General features: G+C 45.8%; 1 protein-coding gene across 5 annotated transcripts; it reads right to left on the reverse strand.

The window, feature by feature from the left end:
• Window positions 1-3,488: 3,488 nt before the first annotated feature.
• On the reverse strand, window positions 3,489-22,179 carry MBD3 (methyl-CpG binding domain protein 3). 5 transcript variants are annotated; one of them, XM_030466499.1, is made up of 8 exons: window positions 22,161-22,179; window positions 14,988-15,044; window positions 12,746-12,905; window positions 11,116-11,253; window positions 8,731-8,821; window positions 8,080-8,257; window positions 6,732-6,929; window positions 3,489-5,290 (listed from the first exon to the last, which is right to left on the reverse strand). In XM_030466499.1, the coding sequence occupies exons 3-7, from the start codon at window positions 12,845-12,847 to the stop codon at window positions 6,737-6,739; spliced, it is 702 nt and encodes a 233-aa protein (XP_030322359.1). In that variant the 5' UTR covers window positions 12,848-12,905; window positions 14,988-15,044; window positions 22,161-22,179; the 3' UTR covers window positions 3,489-5,290; window positions 6,732-6,736. The 5 variants fall into 5 exon arrangements, with proteins under 5 accessions (XP_030322359.1, XP_030322355.1, XP_030322357.1 ...); XM_030466495.1 differs by lacking the exon at window positions 22,161-22,179 and adding an exon at window positions 21,818-21,873; XM_030466497.1 differs by lacking the exon at window positions 22,161-22,179 and adding an exon at window positions 21,325-21,392.
• Window positions 22,180-23,370: the final 1,191 nt, after the last annotated feature.

Consider the following 23,370-nt stretch of genomic DNA (forward strand, 5'->3'; position numbering starts at 1 on the left):
GAGCCTCAACCAAACACAAAGGAAAAACCTGTATGAAGCAGCCCAAGTGTACAGAAAGATTTCAGAGTGACAACAGCTAAGAGTGTGCTTTTTATCTGAGGGAGTGAGTGGCATCATCCAAAGATTTGCATGGGCATCTGGACTCTTGGAGGTTGTTCTTATGGACAGAATCCTAAACAAACAGGATTGTCTGACTGGGGAGTTAATCCTGGAAAACTTTTTTTTTCACTAAACATTCTCCCATCTCCTCCCCCTTTACCCATGGGAGCTTCTTTTTGAGAACCAGGAGGATCAGTCCAGGTAGGCTCTCCTTAAAGCCAGACAAAAAAGAACATGACTCCAAAGGCTGAAAGGCTGCTTATCCTTCAGGTGCACTGCTGGCTCTACCTCCTGCAAAGTACTAAAGCATTAAAAGTGGGAAAAAAACCAACCAGAAAACAACCAACCAACCAAGCAGAGAGTCAGAGGAAGAACTGAGCATGTAGGAAAGTATCAGAGCTCAGAAACAGAGCTGAGCAGAAGGGAGTGAGCAGTCTGGGTGGAGATGGGGTGGCCACACTTCGTTTAAGTGCAAAACTCTGCATTTAGGGTGCCAGGGCCTCTTGCCACTTGCTGCAGAGCTGAGAGTGCTGCTGAGGAGCAAGCAAGGAGCCAAGTTGCTAAAACACATTCCCACATACAGAAATGTTCCAGTGGCCACAGAGAGAACATTCAGTGGCAAACTGAAGGGAAGAAAGGTAAGAATATATTTCATAATGATCTTAAAAGAATAATTAGAAACAGATATGCAGGAGCCAAGGCAAAGTTAAGGATGAATAAATATTTGGTCAGGAAATTTCAGGGTAGAAGATCAGGAGTGATATCCAACAAGAGAAATAGGTCTGGAAAAAAGCTTCAGATGACCAGCCTGTCTGTTCTGAAGGATAAAGTCTTAAAGCAGGGAGATTCCTATGATTTGGCTACACAACACCCACTGCAGAGACAGAAGGACCCAGTAGAAGGTACAGTAGCATCAATAGATTCCAAGTCTTAAAAATATGTGGATGCAGCCTTGAACTGGGTTCCTGTAACAGGACTGGCACAAATACTAATTTGACAGAAGAAAACTTTAACTATCAGGAGAGCTTGCTGCCCCTTCTCTTTGCTCCTCAGATCCCCACAGCCAGCTTGGACAGGATGAGTTTTCAGCAAGAGAGCTGCAAAATACATGCCATTTTTTTTAAGCCTTCAATCATACTCCCATTCAGCATTTTCTCACTTGATAGCAAAGAGCAGTAGGATAGTCTCTTAAGGCAGAAGAAGCAAAACCACCTTGACTAGCAGCTGATAAAGTAGCACTGATGAAAAGTTTTCATTCCAGGTGTCTGCCTTGTACCCAGTGCCTGCTTTCAGCTCCCACAGTAACTAAAATGAGTTTCCCTGATGAAAAGTCATTTCAGATCTGGATAGGCTGTTTCAAGGAGACTCCTTTCACATGGGAAGCAGAACAAGGGTGCACACTATCTGTGAATTGTAACTTCACAAATATTTGATGTAATATTATCACTAGAAAACAACTCAACCCCAAAGCCCCCACATGCAGGGTTTAACATTCCTGCATTCCCAGTGTCCAGCTCTGTCATTCAGGACTCTTTCCCCTTCCTGATGTGCTTAGTTTACCAGCAAGAAAACTCCCTTTTCTTGCTCAACAGCCAGTTCAGCAAGTTTAATTTCAGATGTGAATCAGGCTAACTTTTCCTGGACAGAGCCACCTCCAAAAGCTCTGGAGGCCAAATCCAGACTGTACCAAGACCCATCCCATGCAGATCCTTTATTTTTATTGATTGTACAAAATTTCATCCTATTAGAATTCAGTTAAAAAAGCACTGGTAATACAAACAGGGAGACAATGGCATTCCCTTTAACTTTGATAGATTTGCAAAACAAAACAGAGAAGAAAAACTGAGACATCTTAATGGAACAGCTCCAACACACTTTGCACAAGATACAGATCACAAGTTCTAAATAACAAGGAGTCTCTTTTTACAAAGTTACCTCGCAGAGTAAAACATCACCTGGAAGGTTTTCATTTACCAGCATCACCCAAACCAGTCCATCCCCCCTTCTCCTCCAGCCTCCTGCCCTATGGAATTCAGCAGGCTGCTCTTTCCAGATAAAACAAGAAAAACCTGACTGAGCATGACACAGCAGAAGAAATGCAGCTTTGGTATACGTGGGTGGTACCCATCCAAAATGACACTGCCCACAGAAAAAGATGCAAAGCCTGGGCTGTACAGGGCTGTCCTCAGCAAAGCTGTGTAAGGACCATTAGAATGTGCTTATGTATTATCTCCAAAGAGGATTAAACTGTATCAGGATAGCTATTCATCCACAGAGCCTGGTACTATTGTTTCAGTAGGAAATATTAAAATCATTTACCAGTGCAAACTGTGTGCAGGACAAGCCTGAAGCTATCTCACACTGTAGCTCCCTATTACACACATCTGTAATACCTGAGGGCACCAGGAAGGTGTCATTACCACTGACAGAAAGAACTACCAGTTTCAAAAGCATCCCCTTGCTGGTACTTTTACAAGTATATTATGCTGTATATTAATAAGTTTTGTTGCAATTCCACTCAGTTTGTTTTCTTATGATCTTTACTCATCATCAGGATACACCTCCAGTAACAACAGCTCTCTCCATTTTGGGGATTTTGGGGCACTGATGGCAGAGCTCTGTGCCCATCACTCACTCCATGCCAGTAGGTTGTGATAAGACAAACTATTCCAGTTACTGCAGCAGTATGAGAAAGACATTAAGGTCATTGAAAAAGAATATTTTATTGACTTACCTGTCTTGATGAGCAGTTAAAGTATTTAGGTTTTTTTGGACAGGAGGCCTGTGCTCCTTTTGGTACTTTAAAACAATCAACTCCATATGAATTAAAATATTAACAAGTGTTTTAAGGAACTGAAGGAAAGAAAGAGCTGGAAGGGAAAGCTGAGAGGTGCAAACAAAAGAATTGGCTCAAGTTGGCAGCAATTCAAACTCAATATTCAATACATCAAAATATTAGTATCAACATCTCAGTCATCTAAGTTCTGGTGCTACATATGCTTACAATATATTTAGAATATTCCAACAGAAGTAAAGCCATCATGAGATATAAAAGAAGGTTTTAAAACAGCATCAGAACAAGACTTGCCATGGTCAAAAGAAGACCTCTAGGGTGGGTTCCTAACCCTGGAGTGGAGATCCAAAGGGCTGTATCAGCAGACAGCACACCTTGGCAGCCTCTTCCCTTCCTGAGGACAGAGGAAGCCTCTGCAGCAAGAACAAACTGACTTCCCATGAGTTTCACCCTGTATTCCCCTCCCCTGGGTCCCAAATATCAAGATTCAAACCTCAGAAAGGAATCCCCAGCACAAATGCAAGAGCATCTTCACTGGAAGGGGCATAGCACAAAAACCTCAGGGAGGGGGTTGAGGCAGACGAGGAGAATCTTTACTTTGTAAGAAACATTTAATTCAACAGTGAGTTACAAGAGGACAGATTTACAAAATAATAACTGTAACAGACCGTTCAAAAAGGAAAATAACTTTCATTGCTGCACTACCAGGTCAGGCTCCTCAAAGAAATACCTGATAGAGCAGCAGCAAAGTACAATCCAGTCTTCTTGCAGTACTCCAAATGAGCAATATGAAAGAATTTTGTATTTTCAAAATCTTTATGAGAAGAGTTAATGTAGTATCAATCACTTTGGCATGGGATATTTTTCAAGGAGCTTAAACCTATCCAGGTCACTAAGCTGAACTACTCCCAAAGGCTATTAACTTTCCAGGCAGCTCCCCTGCTCCCTTGCTGTCACTGCTGATCATTCTTATATGATAAAGGCTCTGGGAGCTACTTTCTTCCCCAAGTTTTGGGATACCAACAACTTGCACAGTTGGTTGGTGGCACAGTATTTCATCCACCACTTTGCACTGTATGCAATGGATACCCTAAGACTACCATAACTTTTGCAACCTAGTCAACACAATATTCAAGCTATAAACTGTTACCTTCCTCCCCTCTCCCTGTCCTCCTTCCCCAGATAAATCCATTTTTAGCCACAAGTGACCCCAATATGCTCAAAGATGTACTAGAAGAGACTGAGGAATCAATCAAGATACCCATGTGTGAAGCCAGATACTTATAAACACATTAAGGCAGGTTTCACATAATTTCATTTTTTATGGACACAAAATGCTGGTCACTTCACTGCACATGCAATTAAGAAAGATTTACTACTTAATAAAAAGCTTTAAATTCGTTTATCAATTATAGAAAAATCAACCTTTTTTCGTTTCTTGTTTTAAAAGAGGTCAGAATATTACTGCACATGAAAGCAGATGTATAGACACACCTATTGGAATGGGTCCCCTTCCCTCCACACATAGAAACAGAGGTCAGGGTTCTTGGCACCAGAAGAGAAAGGAGGAGGTTTTCCTCACTGTCAGTCAGAAAGGAGTCATCCTTCCATTCAGAATGGAGAAGGTCCTTCTGACCAGACTTAGACCAAAGCAAATCATACCATAGAGTGGGTATATTTATCTCCAGAACTCTATTTGGCTATGCTCAGATGCATAAGATCAATTGCCACTGATGTAAGACCAATTTCTCAAGTGTAACTTCCCCTCCTAATCAAAACCTCAGGTGGAAGAGGCATTGGTAGTTCACCTCTGAGACTACATTTCCAAGACCAATGTGGTCCTGCGAGGAAAAGGAAATTCAGTGACTTGAACTGACACATGGAATGACAATCCCCAAGGTAAAATGACCTCCCTACACTCTGGTACAAACAGGCAGCCTACAGCAGAGCAGCCAAGGAGTGAAACAGCATCTCCCTCACTTGCATTAGAGAGAAAATTGTTTCTATGGGTCACTGTTAAATCTACTTTGATAGAAAAGCTTAGAAATGTATCACCTATCACTGACCCACAAACAACAAAAAAGGACAGGGAATTTGGTTCCTAGTATTCTCCCTCCCACCATTTTATATTCCTTTTGCATTCCCAGTTACCCTACCCCTTAAAAAAAAAAAAAAAAAAAGAGGGGAAGTAGAGTTTAATCAAGTTCCATCTTCAAAACTACCCAGCAATTAATGAACCATCAGCTTCTCCACGTTTCCCAAAGTGTACACATCAAAACGTTTGTAGGTAGGGGTGGTCTGGTGGTGCAATTCACTCTGCAGACACTCTTGGCTTTGTAAATGGTTGTGCTGACCCTGCTGATAGGATTTATACTGGGAATTCTTAGATGGAACTCCCTAGAAGAAAGCAGAAAAAAAGACTCTAAGTCAGTAAGAATTTTTTACATCTTGATATGAAGTGAGGCCTTAAAAGAATGAAGCACCATTGCTGTAACATATCCATTTCTTTATCTCCTGTTTTTCACCTTCAGCAGTTTGTTCTTGTTGCCAGACCTTTGTAGTAGAAAGGAATGCAAGATATTCAGTGTCCAAATAAAGCTACTGTTTGTGATGTGGTAAAGCAGGAAAATATAGAGGAAAAAAATTAATAAGAATATCTCCCAAAGGCCAAACAGATTTCATGTTATAATCAACCTTCCAGCTTGAAGGACTGCTTCAAGAATCACTTCCTTCTACCTGAAATACAGTTGCCACTTCCTCAAAGGGTTTTTTCTTCTAATATTCATCCTAAAAATCCCTCTTTTCCCCCCCTGCACATTCTTGATTCTTCCTCCCAGGCCCAGCAGTCTACATAATGAAGCACCCAGGGTATTGGCTATCCTACTTCAGTGACACAACACTAATTGCTTTTCCTAGGCTAAAACTTCAAATGATGAAGGGGGGGAAGGGACCAGGAGCTCAACATGAGCCCTCAATGTGTGTTTGCAGCCCAGAAATCCAACCAAGTCCTGGGTGCATCAACAGATGCACAGACAGAAGTTGAGGGAGAGGATTCCCCCCCCTCTACTCTGCTCTTGTCAGACCCCACCTGGAGTTCTGGAGTCCCCCACACAAGGAGGACACAGAGCTCCTGGAAGGTGTCCAGAGGAGCCACTGAAATGCTCAGAGGGCTGAGCACCTCCCTGGGAAGCCAGGCTGAGGGATTGGGGTTGTTCAGCCTGGAGAAGAGGAGGCTCCCAGGGGAGCTCAGAGCAACCTTCCAATATCTGAAGGGGCTACAAGAAAGCTGGGGGAGGGCTTTGGACATGGGGGGTGTAGGGAGAGGAGAAGGGGAAATGGATTAAAACTTGGAGAGGGGAGACTGAGGTTGCACATTAGGAAAAAAATTTTATTTGAGGATGGTGAGACCCTGGCACAGGTTGTCCAAGGAAGTTGTGGCTGCCCCATCCCTGGAAGTGTTCAAGGCCAGGCTGGAAGGGGCTTGGAACATCCTGATTCAGTAGAAGGTGTCCCTGCCCATGCAGGGGGTTGGAACTTGGATGATCTTTAAGGTCCTTTCCAACCCAAACCATTCTATGATTCTATGATACAGGTTCTGCTTACACACTCAGCCCATCTGACACCAACATCAGGCCCAGAACAAGCTATGACAACACAAGCACTCACCAGACAGACACATAGCATAATATTTGTTTTTTTCCTGAAAGCATGGCTACTGCACCCTTAAAAGTAAAGGCTAAAAAGCAAAGATGTGTCAATATATACTAAGAGCCCTTCTGAAACCACTTCTGCTTTCAACGAATTCAGTTCAAGGTAAGAAAAGATGTTTTCTCATTACCTGGACTATACGTTCTCCATCTCTTCCACATTGTCCTGCTCCTCCTCTTCCTCCTCCTCTTCACCTTCTTCCTCACCTCCTTCTTTCTCTGAAGGAGCTTCCCCATCTCGTGCTATTTCCTCCACATGGGCCAGCATGTCAGCCATCAGGGCTTCCTCCAACCTCTTCCGGACCTGCTGCACCAGCTCCTCTTGCTTCCTGCCCCAAACCAAGGAACAGACATCAATCCTCCAAGCTGCCTCTTTCAAGGGAAAGGAATCTTTTAAATCTGTCACACATGAGGCTGGGCAGACAACCATGGCTTTGAAAGAGCCCTCAGTAAGAAGTGCACTGTAGAAGATTAGCCTGGCATTATGCTAAAAGTGAAGCTGAAAGAAATATTTTAGAAAACATTGTCCAATATTTTCTATCAAAAGACTATTTTTTTAAATTCCTAGTACTAATATTAATTTAAACAAGAAGCAGCCAGGCTACTCTGCTCACATTTCCAAAAACAAGACTGGAGAAAATGATGTTTCTCACCATTTCAGTCTTTGTGCTCACTCTCCTTTTAAGCCACAACCTTAAATTTTACAGCTCCTTTTCTGTCAAAGTCACAGTGAGGGAAAGATGTGATCAACAGTCTGTGGCTCGTGGGACTCTTATTTCATCTCAGCCACAGGAAATCATGAAGTTATAAAAAGAGCATTTTTTCCTGGCCATTCATGTCTATATCAAGTACAAAAAAACCCAACCATCCTGCAATTCAAAGATTTATCAAAGAAATTACTACCTGTAGACACTGTTAATGAATGCAAAGCAGTGTCCTTTCGTGTCAGTGTCTTTGATATATTCAGTTGCCTGCCCAGTGCTTACCACTCAATCTGAACATCTCAATTAAGCAACAGAATTAATTACAGAAAGCCAACTACAGCTAAACAAACTGCATCCTTGTTTGCTGCCAGCACAGCAGTTAGTGTTTTTATTTGGTCCTGTGCAGAGACTGAGTAAGGTGAAGATAATTAGATCACACTGTTCAGGATTTTTCCAATCCCTTCTTTGATCAGAGGTGACTTACTCCCATTCAGACACCTTCTCCAATAGAAGATACTGACACAAAAAACAAACATCAACCTGAAACCTCAGAGTAAATGAGGTCAAAATAAAAAACAGGCATAAAGTACAAGGCTGTGTGAGAGCAGCAGGTGTAACAATTCTTCCTACTCTGCTGATAACAAGACACTCAAATTAATTCAGCAAGCTCCACCAGACACTTAAAGTTGCCACTGAAAAAGAAAAAACGGGAGGAGGAGTTTTACCACAAGAAACCTTTTTTCCAAGACAGTATAATGACATTTCTAATTAATACCTAATGTCTTCATCTGTCACCATAAATGCTTTGCAAAGTGGCTGGGAGGTGTTTAGCCAGACTCCAGGATTCTTCTCCACAGCTGCAGAGAGCTGCCCAGTGATGGGCATCGTGCTGGTGTGCAGCGCACTGGCTATGGCAGAGAGAAGGGTTTCATCAGTGCAACCAGGTCCAACCCCTGCAAGTGGGAGGCAAAGTCACCATCAGCATTGCACAAGATGAGGAGCAGCAAATCAGGACAGTGGGCATTTAGTGGCAAAGCACAGCGTGGCATTTAGAAAGCCAACACAACAGAAATCTCCATCCTTAACACTTGTAACAGCAGCTCCACAACTTTCTCCAAGGTTATTTAAATCTAGAGTAGCTCCACATTCTGTTACACAGACACACAAAGTGAAAAAAAAACCAAACAGGGAATGGAAGCTATTTTCATTCTGCTACTGGAAAACAAACAGGAAAAATAAAAATCAAGAAGCTTTGCTTCAGTATCCCCTGAGGACAAAAAGGCACCAATCCTCCCAGAGTGCAATAGTTCCTGCTGAAGCAGAAATGGTCCAGAGCACTGGGGAACACAGAGGTCACACACAGTGCCTTCAGCTCACCACTGATTGGTATCAAAATGCCACCCTTGGAGCGAAGGGCAGACTTTACCTTGTAAACCTTTTGGAAGGTCCATTGTTTTCACCAGCTCCTCTGCAATGTCAAAAGCATTCAGTCCACTTAATTTCTTCTCCCAGAAGAGCTGGCATCAAAGAAAGCATTTATTGGCACACAACAGAAATGGAATTGACAACTACAAGCACAAAGCACCTGCTCACTATCAGAAGTGGGGAGCACAGTGCTGCAGACAGTTTTATATTGGATTTACTACAGAAGGGGTCTGCTGTAATGACAGCAGGGGACAGTCCCCACTGCCACAGTCCCAAGACAAGTCTGTCCTGATTTGCTGCCTTGGAAAGACCTTTCCTTCCAGGGACAGACATTTCACAGCTTTTGAGCTGGAACAGCAAGGCAAGGCTTGCTGGCTCTCATCTTGGTGCAGTGGGGGACAGCCTTTTTTACACTCTTGCTCTCTCACATGCACCACAGTAGTTAAGGAAGGAAAGAATTGCATCCAGGCTCTTTCCAAGGAAAAGCACCTTTTATTTCTTTAAGCCATTTCTCATAAGTCATGTCTGCCCCCTCCCTGTGGGATCACAGGTTCTCCTCAAGCTGAAGAACACCTGAGTGGGAAGTCAGATCCTTTACCTGTGAACCCCTCCCACTCTCCCATCTACACGCGAGGATGAATAAACCACTTGTCTTGCAAGAAAACAACTCCACCCAGGTTTTGAGAAACTAAGAATTTACCCCAAACAGGCCACATGTGGCCCCTTTTCATGCCTGTCAAAACCTGTGTGCAACTGGAACCACCTTCCTTTTCCAGTTCCCAGCTCCCAACAATGGGAATAAAGACAGCCAGAAACACACAGGCTGGATATTCCTGAGTGATTTTTAAATAGATGGATTTTAAGGCAGTGTACAATGGGATTTAGCACTGCTTTCAAATTGTGAAGAAATGGCTGGAGTCTGCTGATCAGAGGTTAAATATAGTGCAGTTTGGTAGATTTTTTTAAGCTGTAATTTAACTGACTCCTTGATACATAATGCAGAAAAAGACACAAGAAGGCAAGTCTGCCCTATTATTAGCTGTATAATAGAAAACAAAACATATAAGCATCTCTAGTACATTAGACATACACTGTGTTTTTATATTATATATAGATTATTTATATCTCTACACATTAAAAAAACCTAAAGGACCTTCTCACAGAACAGACCTCAGTGTTGTAATAAAAAAAAAGCCAACAACTCTATCCAGCTCTGGTTTGCATATCAATGTAGCATCTTTAATGCCCTCTATTATTGTTTTAACTAGCCAAGGGGTTTATAGGAATAGCAACATGATAAACACACATGCTCCATTTCCTTAGGAAACTACACTAAAATCCCACCAACCTGTTTAAAACACAACAAAACAAACAAAAAACAAGAGAAAAAAAGAAAGAAAAAAAGCCCAACCCACAAACAAAATCAAACCACAACTCCATTACAAACAGAACCTAACTCACACTTCATAAGAATAACTTAAATTTGCAGAAAAAGTTGTCACAGGTATTTCATGGGGTATTTTTCCATTTTACTGAAAGCACTTCCCCTCTTGGAATGATACACTGTCATTCCACCAGACCTACATGAGTTTAAAATGTGCTGATAATTCATATTGGTGGCACTGTCTGAACAGACTAATGAAGGGGAACATCCAGCTTCCAAAGGGTACAAAAATGGACTCACTGCAGGAAGGATTCCCAGAGCCCCTGCTATGAGCTCTGGGAGACAGCAGCTTGTCAGCTCTAGGGAACATCAAGGCCATGAGAATGCCTTCCAAAGGCTCCTCTCAACAGGAAGATCTGATTTTACACCACTGTCCAACTTCAAAGCCACACTTGTCCTAAACACACTTTTTGCATCCTTTCACTGGATGAAACTAAGCTGAAAAAAAACCTTTAATTTTGGTGTATTCTTGTTTACAAATCCACAGTATGATATGAAAACCACTGGATTTCTGTATTAGCAATGACATTCCAAATGAATATATGACATTATTAATACAGGTAAGGGTTTACTGCTAAACAGATGTGTAAAAAGCTCCCTGCAGGGGGTTCAGTGCCTCCCCCTACACCACAAACATCCTATGGTGTGTGCTCTGCAGAGGAACAGGGGTTTCTTGAAACACAGAATTCTTACACAGCTGGAACATTTGACAGTGGTTTTAATTACAATGCAAGTGTCCTCTAAAGCAGTTACAACATATTAGAAATTGGTTTGTTCCAATTTTAAAAACTAGGAGCACCCTAAGTCATTGCTTCTGAAACATCAGAGACTTCAAATTTACCATTGGTTCAGCATCAGAAAAATAAAGCAGTTTATTTTGGGACCCTCACAGTAGCAAACCCAGGAGTTTCTCAGTTCTAGAGAACCAGCTGCAAGCCTTACCTGTCGGGGTTGGTCCACAGCTTTCTGAGGATCACTCTTTACCTTATTGCTGGGGTGATTTGTGATCTTTGTGACAGGCTGTTTGAAGATGGAGGCTGTCTGTCTGACAGGCAGTGCTGTGTTCAAATCAGGCTTGCCCTGAAAATTTCAAACAAAATCAGGGGAAAAAAAGCCCACAGAAATATTTTAAACTTGCTAGCATGCTACTAGAGACAGAAAGTGTACAGCAGCAAAGAGTTCTGTGGACTTGAAAACATTCACATTCTACTTAACATACCAGACTCCTTTCATTCTAGTTTATACACACTGATTTTATCCCAATTTTGACGGAATTCAGAAGTCAAGATAATGAGTTTACACTTTGACAAGACACCTGTAGAGCATTAAAACAGAACATTTCATTACAATGTTTTTAATAATTAGAAAAATTACAATGTGGGATCTCAAAACCAGTTTCTGAATCCAGAAACCATTCTAAACCACTCTGTTTAAATCCAGTAGTGGACACCAATGAACAAACCAATACAGGTGGAACCTTGATTGCCGTTTTTAAGTTCTTAATAAAAGAGCCTTCAGTTCTTAATAAAACTAATTTTTTAAAGGAAGCTCATAATAATAAAGTTTTCACCACATGAATGCATTCAGTGCTAGTGGAAACCTTGGAAAACCATTTCTCACTCCCCTAGACCTAACATCTGAGCTGCAAGACATACAAATACCATTCTGAATCATCTGTGTGCTAATCCATTTATAAGCCAGTGATATCTATTAATACATTTATTGAAAGGTTTGGGCAGAATTTTTACCTGCTGATGTGTCAGTTGCTGCAGCAGGCCATGTTTCTTTTAAAACATCACTATAGCACCCAGCATTGTAAATGTTCCAACCACTCTGATGATGACTCTTGATTAGTTGATGTATTTAGAAAATAACATTATGCTATTTTCCATATTTAGAGTGCAGGTGCACAGACACAGGCTTCTGGGTTCTGACAATGCTTTCAGCATCCAATTAAGATGCTCAAGAACCCATGCAGATAGGCACTGTACCAATGTCACTGCATTCCTGACTAAATCTTAACAGGCCAAATTACCAGGTGCCAAAATGAACAGGTGACTGGTTTAGTTTGTTCTGTCCTTTCTATCCTATTGTCTTTGCAGCTTTTTGCCCCAAATGCATGCCACCCACAGCAAACACCAGCATGGCCCACACAGCAGGCTGTGCAACCTCCTCACTCTTGCTGGCCCACACCACTCTTCCCTCCTCCCCCGGTCCAAATGCTGAAGCAGAGCAGAGCTGCTGCCCAACCATCAACTGGAGACTGGAGGCTGCCTTGTGCTCCAGGGAGAGGGGAAGTGAGGAAGATGCCAGCCTTCCCTCCACAGATTCAGCAGTTTTTTTCCACAGTATCACCACCTGGAAGAATCCCTGAACTGCAGGATTTGTCCAACAATACCAACAATACCAATACCAGCAATACCCATACCAGCAATGTTCTCTCCTATGACTCCAGTTTTCACACATTAATTACAAAATGCTGGATTTTCATCCTGCTACCACAAACAGTGTTGTGAGAGGCAGCCTGGCCAGTGCAGTGAGGTGGGAAGGGCAAAGCTGCTGCAGCTCTTACTTTGGCTTGGTTGGAGCAGTCGTAGCGCATCCTCTGCCTGTTCTTGTTCATTTTATTCATCAGCATTTTTCCTGTACGGAAGTCAAACGTGCCCAGGTCCATGGAGCTCCCCAGGTACCTTGCCAGCTGGGGTTTGCTTCGGAATTTTTTACCACTTGGGCTAAAAAAAAAGAGAGAAAAGAAATAAGGGAGGGGGAATTAAAACCCTCTGGGCTTCAGTACCCAGCACTCACTGCAACTCAAGGGATGGGATGGGATGCAGAGGGATCATCAAGGGATGAAGAGTTTTATTTCCTTCATGAAAAACATGTGCTGAGCCTCCAAGAACAAAGTTCCCACTGGCAAGACTATCTCATGATTACTATGGAAGAGACAAATTAAGTGCAGACCGTGTTAAAATGTTCTTAATCACGAAGAGGGAGATTTGGAGAAGGTAGAACTGAAAATAGCACATTTCACACAATAACCCACATGGGAGGTACCAGCCCTCTGTTGTCTCAATATATGCCAATTTTCAAGCTCAATTTCTTCTCCCAGGCATGTTATGTTTGACTAGAACCAGAAACTTCTCCTCAGACTTCTCCCCCCCACTCGGAGTAGCACATTCAGGTTTGATGACAATTCCCTGGTAACATTCTGAACACTTAACTCCAGGATTACAGACCAGCAGGGAGAAAACAGAAGTTAAGAGATGACAAGCTGGAAAGCAAAGGATTACAAGACTTAAGTGATACAAACATGAGGGTGAGAACTTTGGAAAACTTTCCATTAATGCAAAACATCAGAGAGATTCCTTTTAAACACCTGGTTTAACATGAAAGACTACAACCTGGCAAGCAGGCACAAATTACTCCACCTCCTTGGTTTTGCTTTTTGGTTTTGTTTTATTTTTAAAATATTTTAACTTTTCACACTATTGCAAAAAGCATTCCAAGGTATGCTCTTTTTTTTTTTTTTTCCACGTAAAAAGAAAAAATAAGTCAATGTGTTATGACTCCAGTGTAGAACTATTCAAACATACACAAGGAATTCTTCACTACCTCATTTAGCATGATATGGCCTCTTTCTTCCCTTAATTTCATTCATTTGAGGTTCAAATGCTTTGAGGGCAGTTGGAGCTCTGTGATTAAAGTTATCTCCTGTTATTTCTGAGGGCAGAAACTCAGATTACTTGTTGCAAGATTTCTGCTTGAAGGCCAAGAATAACTTGAAATAATGAAGTTATCCCAGGATGAGAGGAAAGCAGCCCAAGCCCTGCTCTGCCATGGTGAGGGTACCCAACTGCTGAGATACCAGCAGCCTCCCTAAGGTCTGCTCAAAGGACACAGCCTCTCTTCAACGTATTATCTGTTCCCCTGAAGCACTTATTAGGGAGAAGGTGTGAAAAAATAGCCTAAGCATAGGATTTCTAGTATGGGACAGTGACAAACCAATTAGTCAGACTATGCAAAAGAATAGATTAAAAAAAACCCAGAGAACCAAAATGTTAAAAGCTCTCAAAAAAACTGAGAGACAAGGTTAATATGAATTGTACTAAAACTGAGATCTAGAAAGTGTTTCAAAGGACTTGGGACCAAAAGGTTGTGGTTATCCCCCACTCAGCCTCTGCTTAAAAAACTCCTGGCCTTGATGGTTCCAAAGCTGCTGATCCTGCCCTGTATCTGCTCCCCACCACCAAAGCATGAAAGCATTTATTGAAATGCACAGTGAAGCATGTGAGGAAAACAACCCATCTTTAGAGCACAGGGAGAAGAGGAGGAAACACTTTATCACTGGTTATTGCTCAGCTGGACCAGTTCACTAGTGAGCTGCACCAACACTCACGCCAGAAGAGGACACAGTGAGCAGGAACAAGCAGACAGGAATAGGGGCTGGGTACAAATTCAAACGTGAAACCACTTCTTAAAAATCTGGAGTCATATGCCTCAACCCAGAGAGCAGAATAACCAACTCCAGCAGCTTTTAGGCCAGAACCATCACTGCCATCAGTGAAGCCAACTTATTCTATATGCTTCCTCAAGGTGCTCCTGTTTACAGCTCACTAAAGTAGTAATTTTTAAAATCATGCATTACAGTGAATTGTGCACTTAGAAGAACAAGTGTAACTTCCAGACCAAGTCAGATACACTCAGAAACAGTATTTTAAATTAGCACAGCCCTTCAGCTTCTTTGCGTTTTAGTAAGTGTGCAACAGATCATCAGAAAAACATCCCCAAATCCACATATATCTATAAAAACCCACCTGAGATGACTCAGAGTCCTGTCTCTTCCTGGGGAAGCTTGGCCCAAAGGAAAAGCACTGAAATATTCAGAAAAAAAAAAACCACTTTTATTCTGATTATGTCTTGTAAAAGACAATACCACACCAAGCCTCTCTGGGGCAATACCAGACCAGGGAACAAAGCTGCAACTCGAAGCTAACAATAAACTTCAACACTTAAACATTAAATACCAACAGAAAGAAAGTGGTTGGGGAGCTCTGGAGCTGCTGGGGTCCCTCTGCCAGGAACACAGCACCTACAGGCACCCCAGAGGAGCCAAGCAGGAGGGAGAGAAGCAGCCAAGACCCCTCCAAACACGAGCAGTGGGACTGTGTGCTGAACACCAGGAAGCACAGGAGCAGGAAAGCAGTTTCTGAATTCTGGTAAAATTCCTGTGTGCCCTTTAATAAACATCACACAAGACAAAATTTATCTCCTTCCATCCCAGGGCAAAAGCTTTGCTCTGTGCTCCTGGTTCTGAAAAAGGCTTTGAAGAAACCCAGAAGGGAGACAGAGAAAAAGAGAGAAAAAGAGAGAAAAAGAGAGAAAAGAGAAGAAAAGAGAGAAAAAGAGAGAAAAAGGGAGAAAAAGGGAGAAAAAGGGAGAAAAAGGGAGAAAAAGGGAGAAAAAGGGAGAAAAAGAGAGAAAAAGAGAGAAAAAGAGAGAAAAAGAGAGAAAAAGAGAAAAAGAGAGAAAAAGAGAGAAAAAGAGAAAAAGAGAGAAAAAGAGAGAAAAGAGAGAAAAAGAGAGAAAAAAGAGAGAGAAGAGAGAGAAGAGAGAGAAGAGAAGAGAGAAGAGGAGAAGAGAGAGAAGAGAGAGAAGAGAGAGAAGAGAGAGAAGAGAGAGAAGAGAGAGAAGAGAGAGAAGAGAGAGAAGAGAGAGAAGAGAGAGAAGAGAGAGAAGAGAGAGAAGAGAGAGAAGAGAGAGAAGAGAGAGAAGAGAGAGAAGAGAGAGAAGAGAGAAGAGAGAAGAGAGAAGAGAGAAGAGAAGAGAGAAGAGAGAAGAGAGAAGAGAGAAGAGAGAAGAGAGAAGAGAGAAGAGAGAAGAGAGAAGAGAGAAGAGAGAAGAGAGAAGAGAGAGAGAAGAGAAAGAGAGAAAGAGAAGAGAGAAGAGAGAAGAGAGAAGAGAGAAGAGAGAGAGAGAAGAGAGAAGAGAGAAGAGAGAAGAGAGAAGAGAGAAGAGAGAAGAGAGAAGAGAGAAGAGAGAAGAGAGAAGAGGAGAGAAGAGAGAGGAGAGAAGAGAGAGGAGAGAGGAGAGAGGAGAGAGGAGAGAGGAGAGAGGAGAGAGGAGAGAGGAGAGAGGAGAGAGGAGAGAGGAGAGAGGAGAGGAGAGAGGAGAGAGGAGAGAGGAGAGAGGAGAGAGGAGAGGAGAGAGGAGAGAGGAGAGAGGGAAGAGAGAAGGGGAAAGGGGAAAGGGGAAAGGGGAAAGGGGAAAGGGGAAAGGGGAAAGGGGAAAGGGGAAAGGGAAAGGGGAAAGGGGAAAGGGGAAAGGGGAAAGGGGAAAGGGGAAAGGGGAAAGGGGAAAGGGGAAAGGGGAAAGGGGAAAGGGGAAAGGGGAAAGGGGAAAGGGGAAAGGGGAAAGGGGAAGGGGAAAGGGGAAAAAGAGGAAAGGGGAAAAAGAGGAAAGAGGAAAGAGGAAAGAGGAAAGAGGAAAGAGGAAAGAGGAAAGAGGAAAGAGGAAAGAGGAAAGAGGAAAGAGGAAAGAGGAAAGAGGAAAGAGGAAAGAGGAAAGAGGAAAGAGGAAAGAGGAAAGAGGAAAGAGGAAAGAGGAAAGAGGAAAGAGGAAAGAGGAAAGAGGAAAGAGGAAAGAGGAAAGAGGAAAGAGGAAAGAGAAAGAAGAAAGAAAGAAGAAAAGAAAAGGCACCGATCCTGTGGGCACACACGGCTCCTGGATTAAGGTCTTTTTTCACCGAAAAGCAAAGGCAACAGCAAAGTTTTTGGCATGCTCGTCCATCAGCAGCTCCAGCGCAGCAGCCTCGGTACCAACAGAACCAAACCCCCGGGCAGGACCGGACCGGACCAAACCGAACCCAACCGCGCTCATCTCTCGTTGACACTCTCGGGGTGAGAGGCAGCCGATCGCAGGGGCTGCGGGGTGCCCGGGACGCCCCATCTGCAGCTCCGCCTTTGTCTGCTGAATCCCATCCCGATGGAGAGACCCAGAGAGAGCCCCGGCCCTGCCCCTTCCTCCTCCTCCTCCTCCCTCATTACGCGAATCTCCTCCCCTCCGCTCTCCCCATTGAGCCAGCACAGGATCGGCACAACTTGGTAAGCCAGGGACAAAAGACCTAAAAAACCCCAAACCAAACCGAACCAATTAAAAACACAGAAACAAAAAACCCACCAAAACACCCAAAAACCCCCCACCAAAACAAAAAAAACCCAAAACACACACAAAAAACCACACAAAAAACCCCCCATAAAAACAAAACACCAAAAACAAAAAACGAAAAACAAAGAAAAACAGGAAGCAAAACGAAAAAACAAAATCCAAATAAAAAACAAAACAAAAAAACCCAAAAAACCCACAACCCACCCCCGAAAAAAAAAAAAGATCGAAAACAAACAAAACCCACAAAATCCCAAACCAAGCAAAACCCAAAAAAAAATAAAAAAACCCAACAAAAACCAAACAAACAAGAAGAAAAAGTTTAAAAAAAATCCAAACCCTGAACAAACCCATATGTCGCCTGCCTGGGAAACATGGGGAAAGAGGAATAAACCAGGGAAAAAGATTATCTGAGGGCTGGAGCAGCTCTGGAGCCAGGCTGAGAGTTGGGGGTGTTCAGGCTGGAGAAGAGAAGGCTGCAATGGGGAGAGCCTGGAGCACCTTCCAGTGGCTGAAGGGGCTCCAGGAAAGCTGGGGAGGGACTGGGGACAAGGGATGAGTGGGAAGAGGATGGGATGAATGGGAATGGTTTCAGACTGGAAGAGGGGAGAGGAAGAAATTGTTTGGGGTGAGGGTGCTGAGCCCCAGGTTGCCCCCAGAAGCTGTGGCTGCCCCATCCCTGGCACTGCTGAAGGTTGGATGGGGCTTGGAGCACCCTGGGCTGGGGGAGGTGTCCCTGACCATGGCAGGAGTGGCACTGGGGGGGCTTTGAGGTCCCTTCCTACCCAAACCAGTCTATGATTGATTCTGTGAAGACTCTTTCCTGCAAAATCTCTGGGCACTAACACTTCTCTTGTGGATGTGATTATTCCAAGACTTCTGCCAAGCCTTTTCCTGATCAAAATGACTCCTCCAGGTACCTCAGTGACGAGCCAGACCTTTCAGAGTGGACAATGCCCTTCTCTGTTTCAATCCTGCTCCTTCCTGGGCAGAGCTGGGGAGTCACAGCCCTCCCTGCACTGCTCTTCTCTCCCCAGCTCTGCTCCAGGCCAAGGCTGCTGCTTTGGGATTTCTGGGTGCCCCACACTGCTTCCTAAGGAGAGCTGCACACCCCGGACACCTCACCCACTGCCACCCTCACTCCACCCCTCCTCAGCATCTTCACATTATCCCTGGCTGCAGAATGTGCACCAACTCCTGCCTCAGCTCTCCCACCCTCCAACAGCCCAGTTACCCCAGTTACAGACATACTCACAGCTTCCACCAGCATACAAAAAGCACTGGGATGAACATGGGAGAACCAGGTGACTCCTCCAGGTGCCTTCCCCCACCTCACACCTCCTCATCCCTCCTTAAATGGGTGCCCTCTGCTCTGCACAGAGCAGCCTCGGGAAACCAAGCTGTCCCCTGCCACCACAGCTGTCCCCAAGCAATATTTACCTGTGCTGGCAGCAGCACTGTGTAAGGGATGTTCCCTGCCTTGCAGGGCAATTGAGGCTTTTGTTCAGTAACTTGGGCTCTACCAATAAAAAAATCCAAACCAACCAACCAAAAAAGTCATCCCAACAAAGATCCCCAACAACCTTTGGTACACAATATCTCAAATTTCTAGAAGCAGCCCATTACTAAACAAGCAGTCCCACAGCAGAGGAAGGAGCACAAATCTAACCAACCATTTCTGTCAGGCTCATCTCAAGCACCACAAGAGCTTCCCCGGGGGAGCTGTGTGTAAAACAGTGACTAAGGAAGAGCAAAAGCATAGTTGCAGTCAATCCCCTCCACAATCTCTGGAGAGGGGGAAAGAAAAAAAGTAAACAGATCAAAATATACCTGGGTGTGGGTGCACGTTAAACATTTTTAAAAGTTAATATTGTGAAAAAGTTTAACATTTTTTTAAATATTGAAAAGCTGTTTACAGAGGTGCTGTATTAAGACATTCACAACAACCTCAGTTTCACCCAAGAGATCTGTTATGTTTTCCAGAAAAGCAAAATCAACAGCTCCTCAGACTCACACAGCAAACCCAAACTTCTCAGACCATGTCATGAACCCTTCAGCAGAAAAATCCTTTGATGGAAAGCCACACAAAGCATCACTAAACTCTCCATCCCCTGGGTGAGAACACTGAGCTTGAAGAGAGGCTTTTTAGTGAAAACTCCCTCAAAGACAACCCACCAAAATCTCTGATGCTTTTGCCATCCTGAGATGCTGCATCCCTGCACCCTTCCTGCTTGCTCTGAATTTGGTCCCCAGGCCCCACCACATCACCCAGGGACACTCTCTTGGCTTTCCCAGCTCTTTTGCCAGTCACACCACGCACTCCAACTGAAACATTTCTGCACAATCAACATCTGCTAAGCACAAGGTTATGAGATTGCTCCTCAAAATCTGCTCAGGGACTTGCACTTCAAGGAGGGTTTAATAATTGCCAGCCAGCAACCAGCTCCCACAGGCTGAACATACTCCACACATTTGTCACCCAAAGCAGAAGTCCTGCTCCACAGAAACCTTTGTGCAGAAAGCATTTGCTGCTGGTGCTCAGGGTTCCAAAAGGAAACCCTCACACAGAAAGCAGAGATTTGGAAAAGCAGTAACTGCTACCCCGGTGCTGAACCCCTCAGCTTTAACTCTTGAGGCACATGGAGTTTCCAGGCCATGCCTGCAACTTCCCACAAACACTGACTGCATCTGTGCATTCATGGTAGATGGACAAAAAAAAAAAAAAAAAAAAAAAATCACCCAAGGAAGCCACAGGCAGAAAGGCAGAAATAGTCGAAGGTGCTAATGAATTGCCACATTTTCCACTCAGAAGTAATGCAAAATTCAACAGTAACCAAAAATCAGTGTAGCAGGGCCCTATTGTACCTTTGATCTCTGTCCAAATTGATATAAAGGGAAAATCCATTTCAATTTGGGAACAGAAATATGCTACTTTTCCTCTCTCTCCCTCTTCTTTAAGTTCAGCTCTGAGACTGCAACTTTACAAGTAAAATAAGATCTTGGAAAAAGTTTTAAGTTAAGGGGATCTTTCTAAGCTTTCGGGCTGCACCTCCTGTCGCTGCTGCCCGTGGTCTCTGCCCACAGACTCCAAAGCAGCAGCAGTGGTGCCAGAGCTTCCAGCCCCACGCTCTCCAGGATGGAATTTGCGAGTTCACTCGCATGCTTTCCTCCCAGCCACAGTCTGATCTAAAAGAAATGAAACCCAACCCATGCAGGAGTCGATCGCATGCATGTTGCTGACTAGAAAAGCTGGGGAAAGACACCTCGGTAACTTCCAGCTCCCAAAGGACCCAAGTTTTCACACATCAGCTCCCGGGCGTGCTAAGGCTGCCTCGTATGGGTGCAGGGAGGATCCATATGTCCCACCTACAGCCATATGAGACACACATGGATATTAATAGAAATTCTTCAAGGCAGACCAAGCAGCTCCCCAGCCATCTGCCTCCCCCCAGAGAGTGATCAGGGGAAGTCAGCCCTGTCCTGGGCTCTCATCCATAGCAGCAGCCACCTCCGGCTCCTCACCGCACCCCGAATTCCTCAGTGAGCAGAGCGCGGCTGATGGAGCCCCCAGAACAGGCATCCCCTCCCGCCGACACCCGGCTACTCCACCAACCTTATTTACCTGACTAAAAAATCCCCACCCTGCATTCACTGGGCAGAAGCCTCTGAAGGGACCAGGGGGGGTCCCGAAAGGCCACGGATCCCCTCGGGGCCGCTGGCTGACACGGCGGGGCGGTGGCACCGAACCCCGGGACCGCGGCGGGACCCCTGAGCGCAGGGCCCGGTGCCGCCCGGTTCGGCCCGGTGCCCGCAGTCCTGGCAGTCCCTGCGGCCTCCACCTGTGGGACCGTCAGAGCCGCCCCCACTGCCCCGGCCCGGCCCCCCCCGGGCGAGCACCTCCTCTCTCCATCCCGCAGCACGGCCCCGCCGCCCGCACCGCCCCCCTCAGGCCCTCGGCAGGGGCTCCGCGGCCCGGCTGAGCGCTCCCACCTCTTCCGCTCCATGGCGGCCCGGCCCGGTCTGCCCGCTCCGCTCCCGCCGGTCCCGGCCGCCTCCGCCGGCTCCTCCCGACCGCCGCGCTCCGCTGCCGCCGGCGGCTGTCCCGCCCCCCCCAACCCTCCGGAGGCGGCGCTGAGGCCGCGGCCCGGCCCGCTCCCTCCCGTCGCCCTTCCCCGTCGGGCCCCAGCCCCGCTCCGCTCTCGGCCGCGGCCTCCCGCCTCCCGCACGCCGAAGGGGCCGCCCCGCCCACCCCGCGGTTCCGCTCCCGCCCCTCGTTCCCCTCGTTCCCCTCCCGCCCCTCGCCCCGCTCCGCCTGCCGCCGCCCCTGGATCCCTCCGCCCGCGCACGCTGCGAGGATATAGTCCCTCCCGTCGCCTCGCTCAGCACGGAGCCGGTCCCGCCGGTTCCCCCTCCCGGCTGAGCCCGCCCTTCCCCCCTCACCGCCCCGCTCCCCCCAAGCTCCTCCACCCCGTTCCGTGCTTACCCCAGCGCTGGGCGCCGCGGCCCCCCCCGGTGTCCCGGCAGCGCCGCTTTGGGCATCCTCCCCCGCGCCCGCCCCGGCCGGTCTGGCGGATCGAACCCGCGACCCCCGCCCCTCGCCCCCCGCTCCGCCCCCTGCAGCCCCGCACCCGCGCTGCAGCCACGGGCACCGCCCGCCAGCACCCCCGCCATGCCCCGCACCCGCTCTTCCCTCAGACCGGGGACACCGGGACGGGGGGGCCACCCGAGTGTGTCCCCACGGCCGCTCCTACCCCCCCGGCCAGGGCAGTCCCTGTCCCGGTGTCACCCGAGCTCCGGTGGTGGGGGAAGGGGGCTGCAGCACGGACCCTCGGGGGGAGGCTGCATCCAAGGGGGTTTTCTGGGTTCATTTCGCACGTTCAGCAGCCCCACTCTGTGCAACACCCACGGCTCCTGGGACAATGCCCCAAATCATCTGTACAAAAAGCCGAAACAAAGAGGAAAATCTGCTCTGGAGGAGATGGTGTGAAGACAAAACAATGAAAAGTTTTTCAAGAAAAAAGTGTAAACCACAGCCTCTTACAGACGGCCCAACCATCCCCTGCTGCACCCCTAGAGCTGGTGAACATCACCCTGGACACCCCAGCTCTGCTGCCGGACCACCGAGCAGCTTGGGTGCTGCTGCCATTGCAGTGTCCATGTGCTGGAAAACACATCACGAGGCAGCCCGCCCTCCACAGCAAGCTGGAGGAATTAATGGTCCTTTTTAATGAACAAATGACATCCCAGATTTTTGTCAAGAATCCTGCAAGAACCAGCATCCCCGAAGAGATCCTGGTCAGACTTCAAAACAGCAGCACCCATGGGAGCACCCCCAGATCCTGCTGCTTTCCTGGCCACGCAGCTCCAGCCACCACTCCCTCCTTCTAACCCCGAACTTACTCCGTGTGTTTGAACTTCCTGTGTTTCATCCAATTTTATTTTTTTTTTTTAAGAAAACAGGGATCATTCTATTGTTTCAAACTCCCTTACCTGAAACCAGCAAGGATGCGTTGTGTAGGGAAGAGGAAACCCAGAGTCCTATGTGCATGGGGTGAAAGGTGTCCAGACTCAGAGGCAGAAATCAAAAACCACTTCAAAAAGCCAGGTGCACCTGTAGATGCTGAGTTGCATTTGCTTTGTACGGGGAGATTTTTATATTTAAGATGCGTGACGGTGGGGATTTTGTCTTCAATTTAAACAATACAGAGCTTTCCTTTGCCCTGAAGGGATTTCATCTCTCCAGGGATGGGTTTTGGTTTTCTTGGGTTACGTTTAACCTTGTCTAAGGTGTTGCTCTGCTACCACTGCTCTTCTCTGCAGATCAGAGAAGTTCTAATTGCCAGTTAGAAGAGTTCTAATTGCCATCAAAACCACATTATTCTTCATAAATGCACTTTTCTATTTTTGTGTGTGTGTGGAAAAGCAAACTCACACCCCAACCCACACTGTACTAAAAACACCTTGTACTTCAGTCCAGCTTCTTCATAAAAAAAATTAATCAAGTGTACAAGGGGAAACAGGCACAGAGTGATGCAG

This window comes from Calypte anna, chromosome 28 (genome assembly GCF_003957555.1).
Source record: "Calypte anna isolate BGI_N300 chromosome 28, bCalAnn1_v1.p, whole genome shotgun sequence".
Lineage (NCBI taxonomy): Eukaryota > Metazoa > Chordata > Aves > Apodiformes > Trochilidae > Calypte > Calypte anna.

Bases quoted from the DNA above. Each gene is read 5' to 3' on its own strand.
- MBD3 (XM_030466495.1), bottom strand. From the start codon at position 21,873: ATGCCCAAAGCGGCGCTGCCGGGACACCGGGGGGGGCCGCGGCGCCCA. The intron at 15,045-21,817 runs GTAAGCACGGAA...TGAATATTTCAG, and splicing joins CCGCGGCGCCCAGCGCTGGG to TGCTTTTCCTTTGGGCCAAG. The intron at 8,822-11,115 runs GTAAGGCTTGCA...CTTTGATGCCAG, and splicing joins CTGTGGACCAACCCCGACAG to CTCTTCTGGGAGAAGAAATT.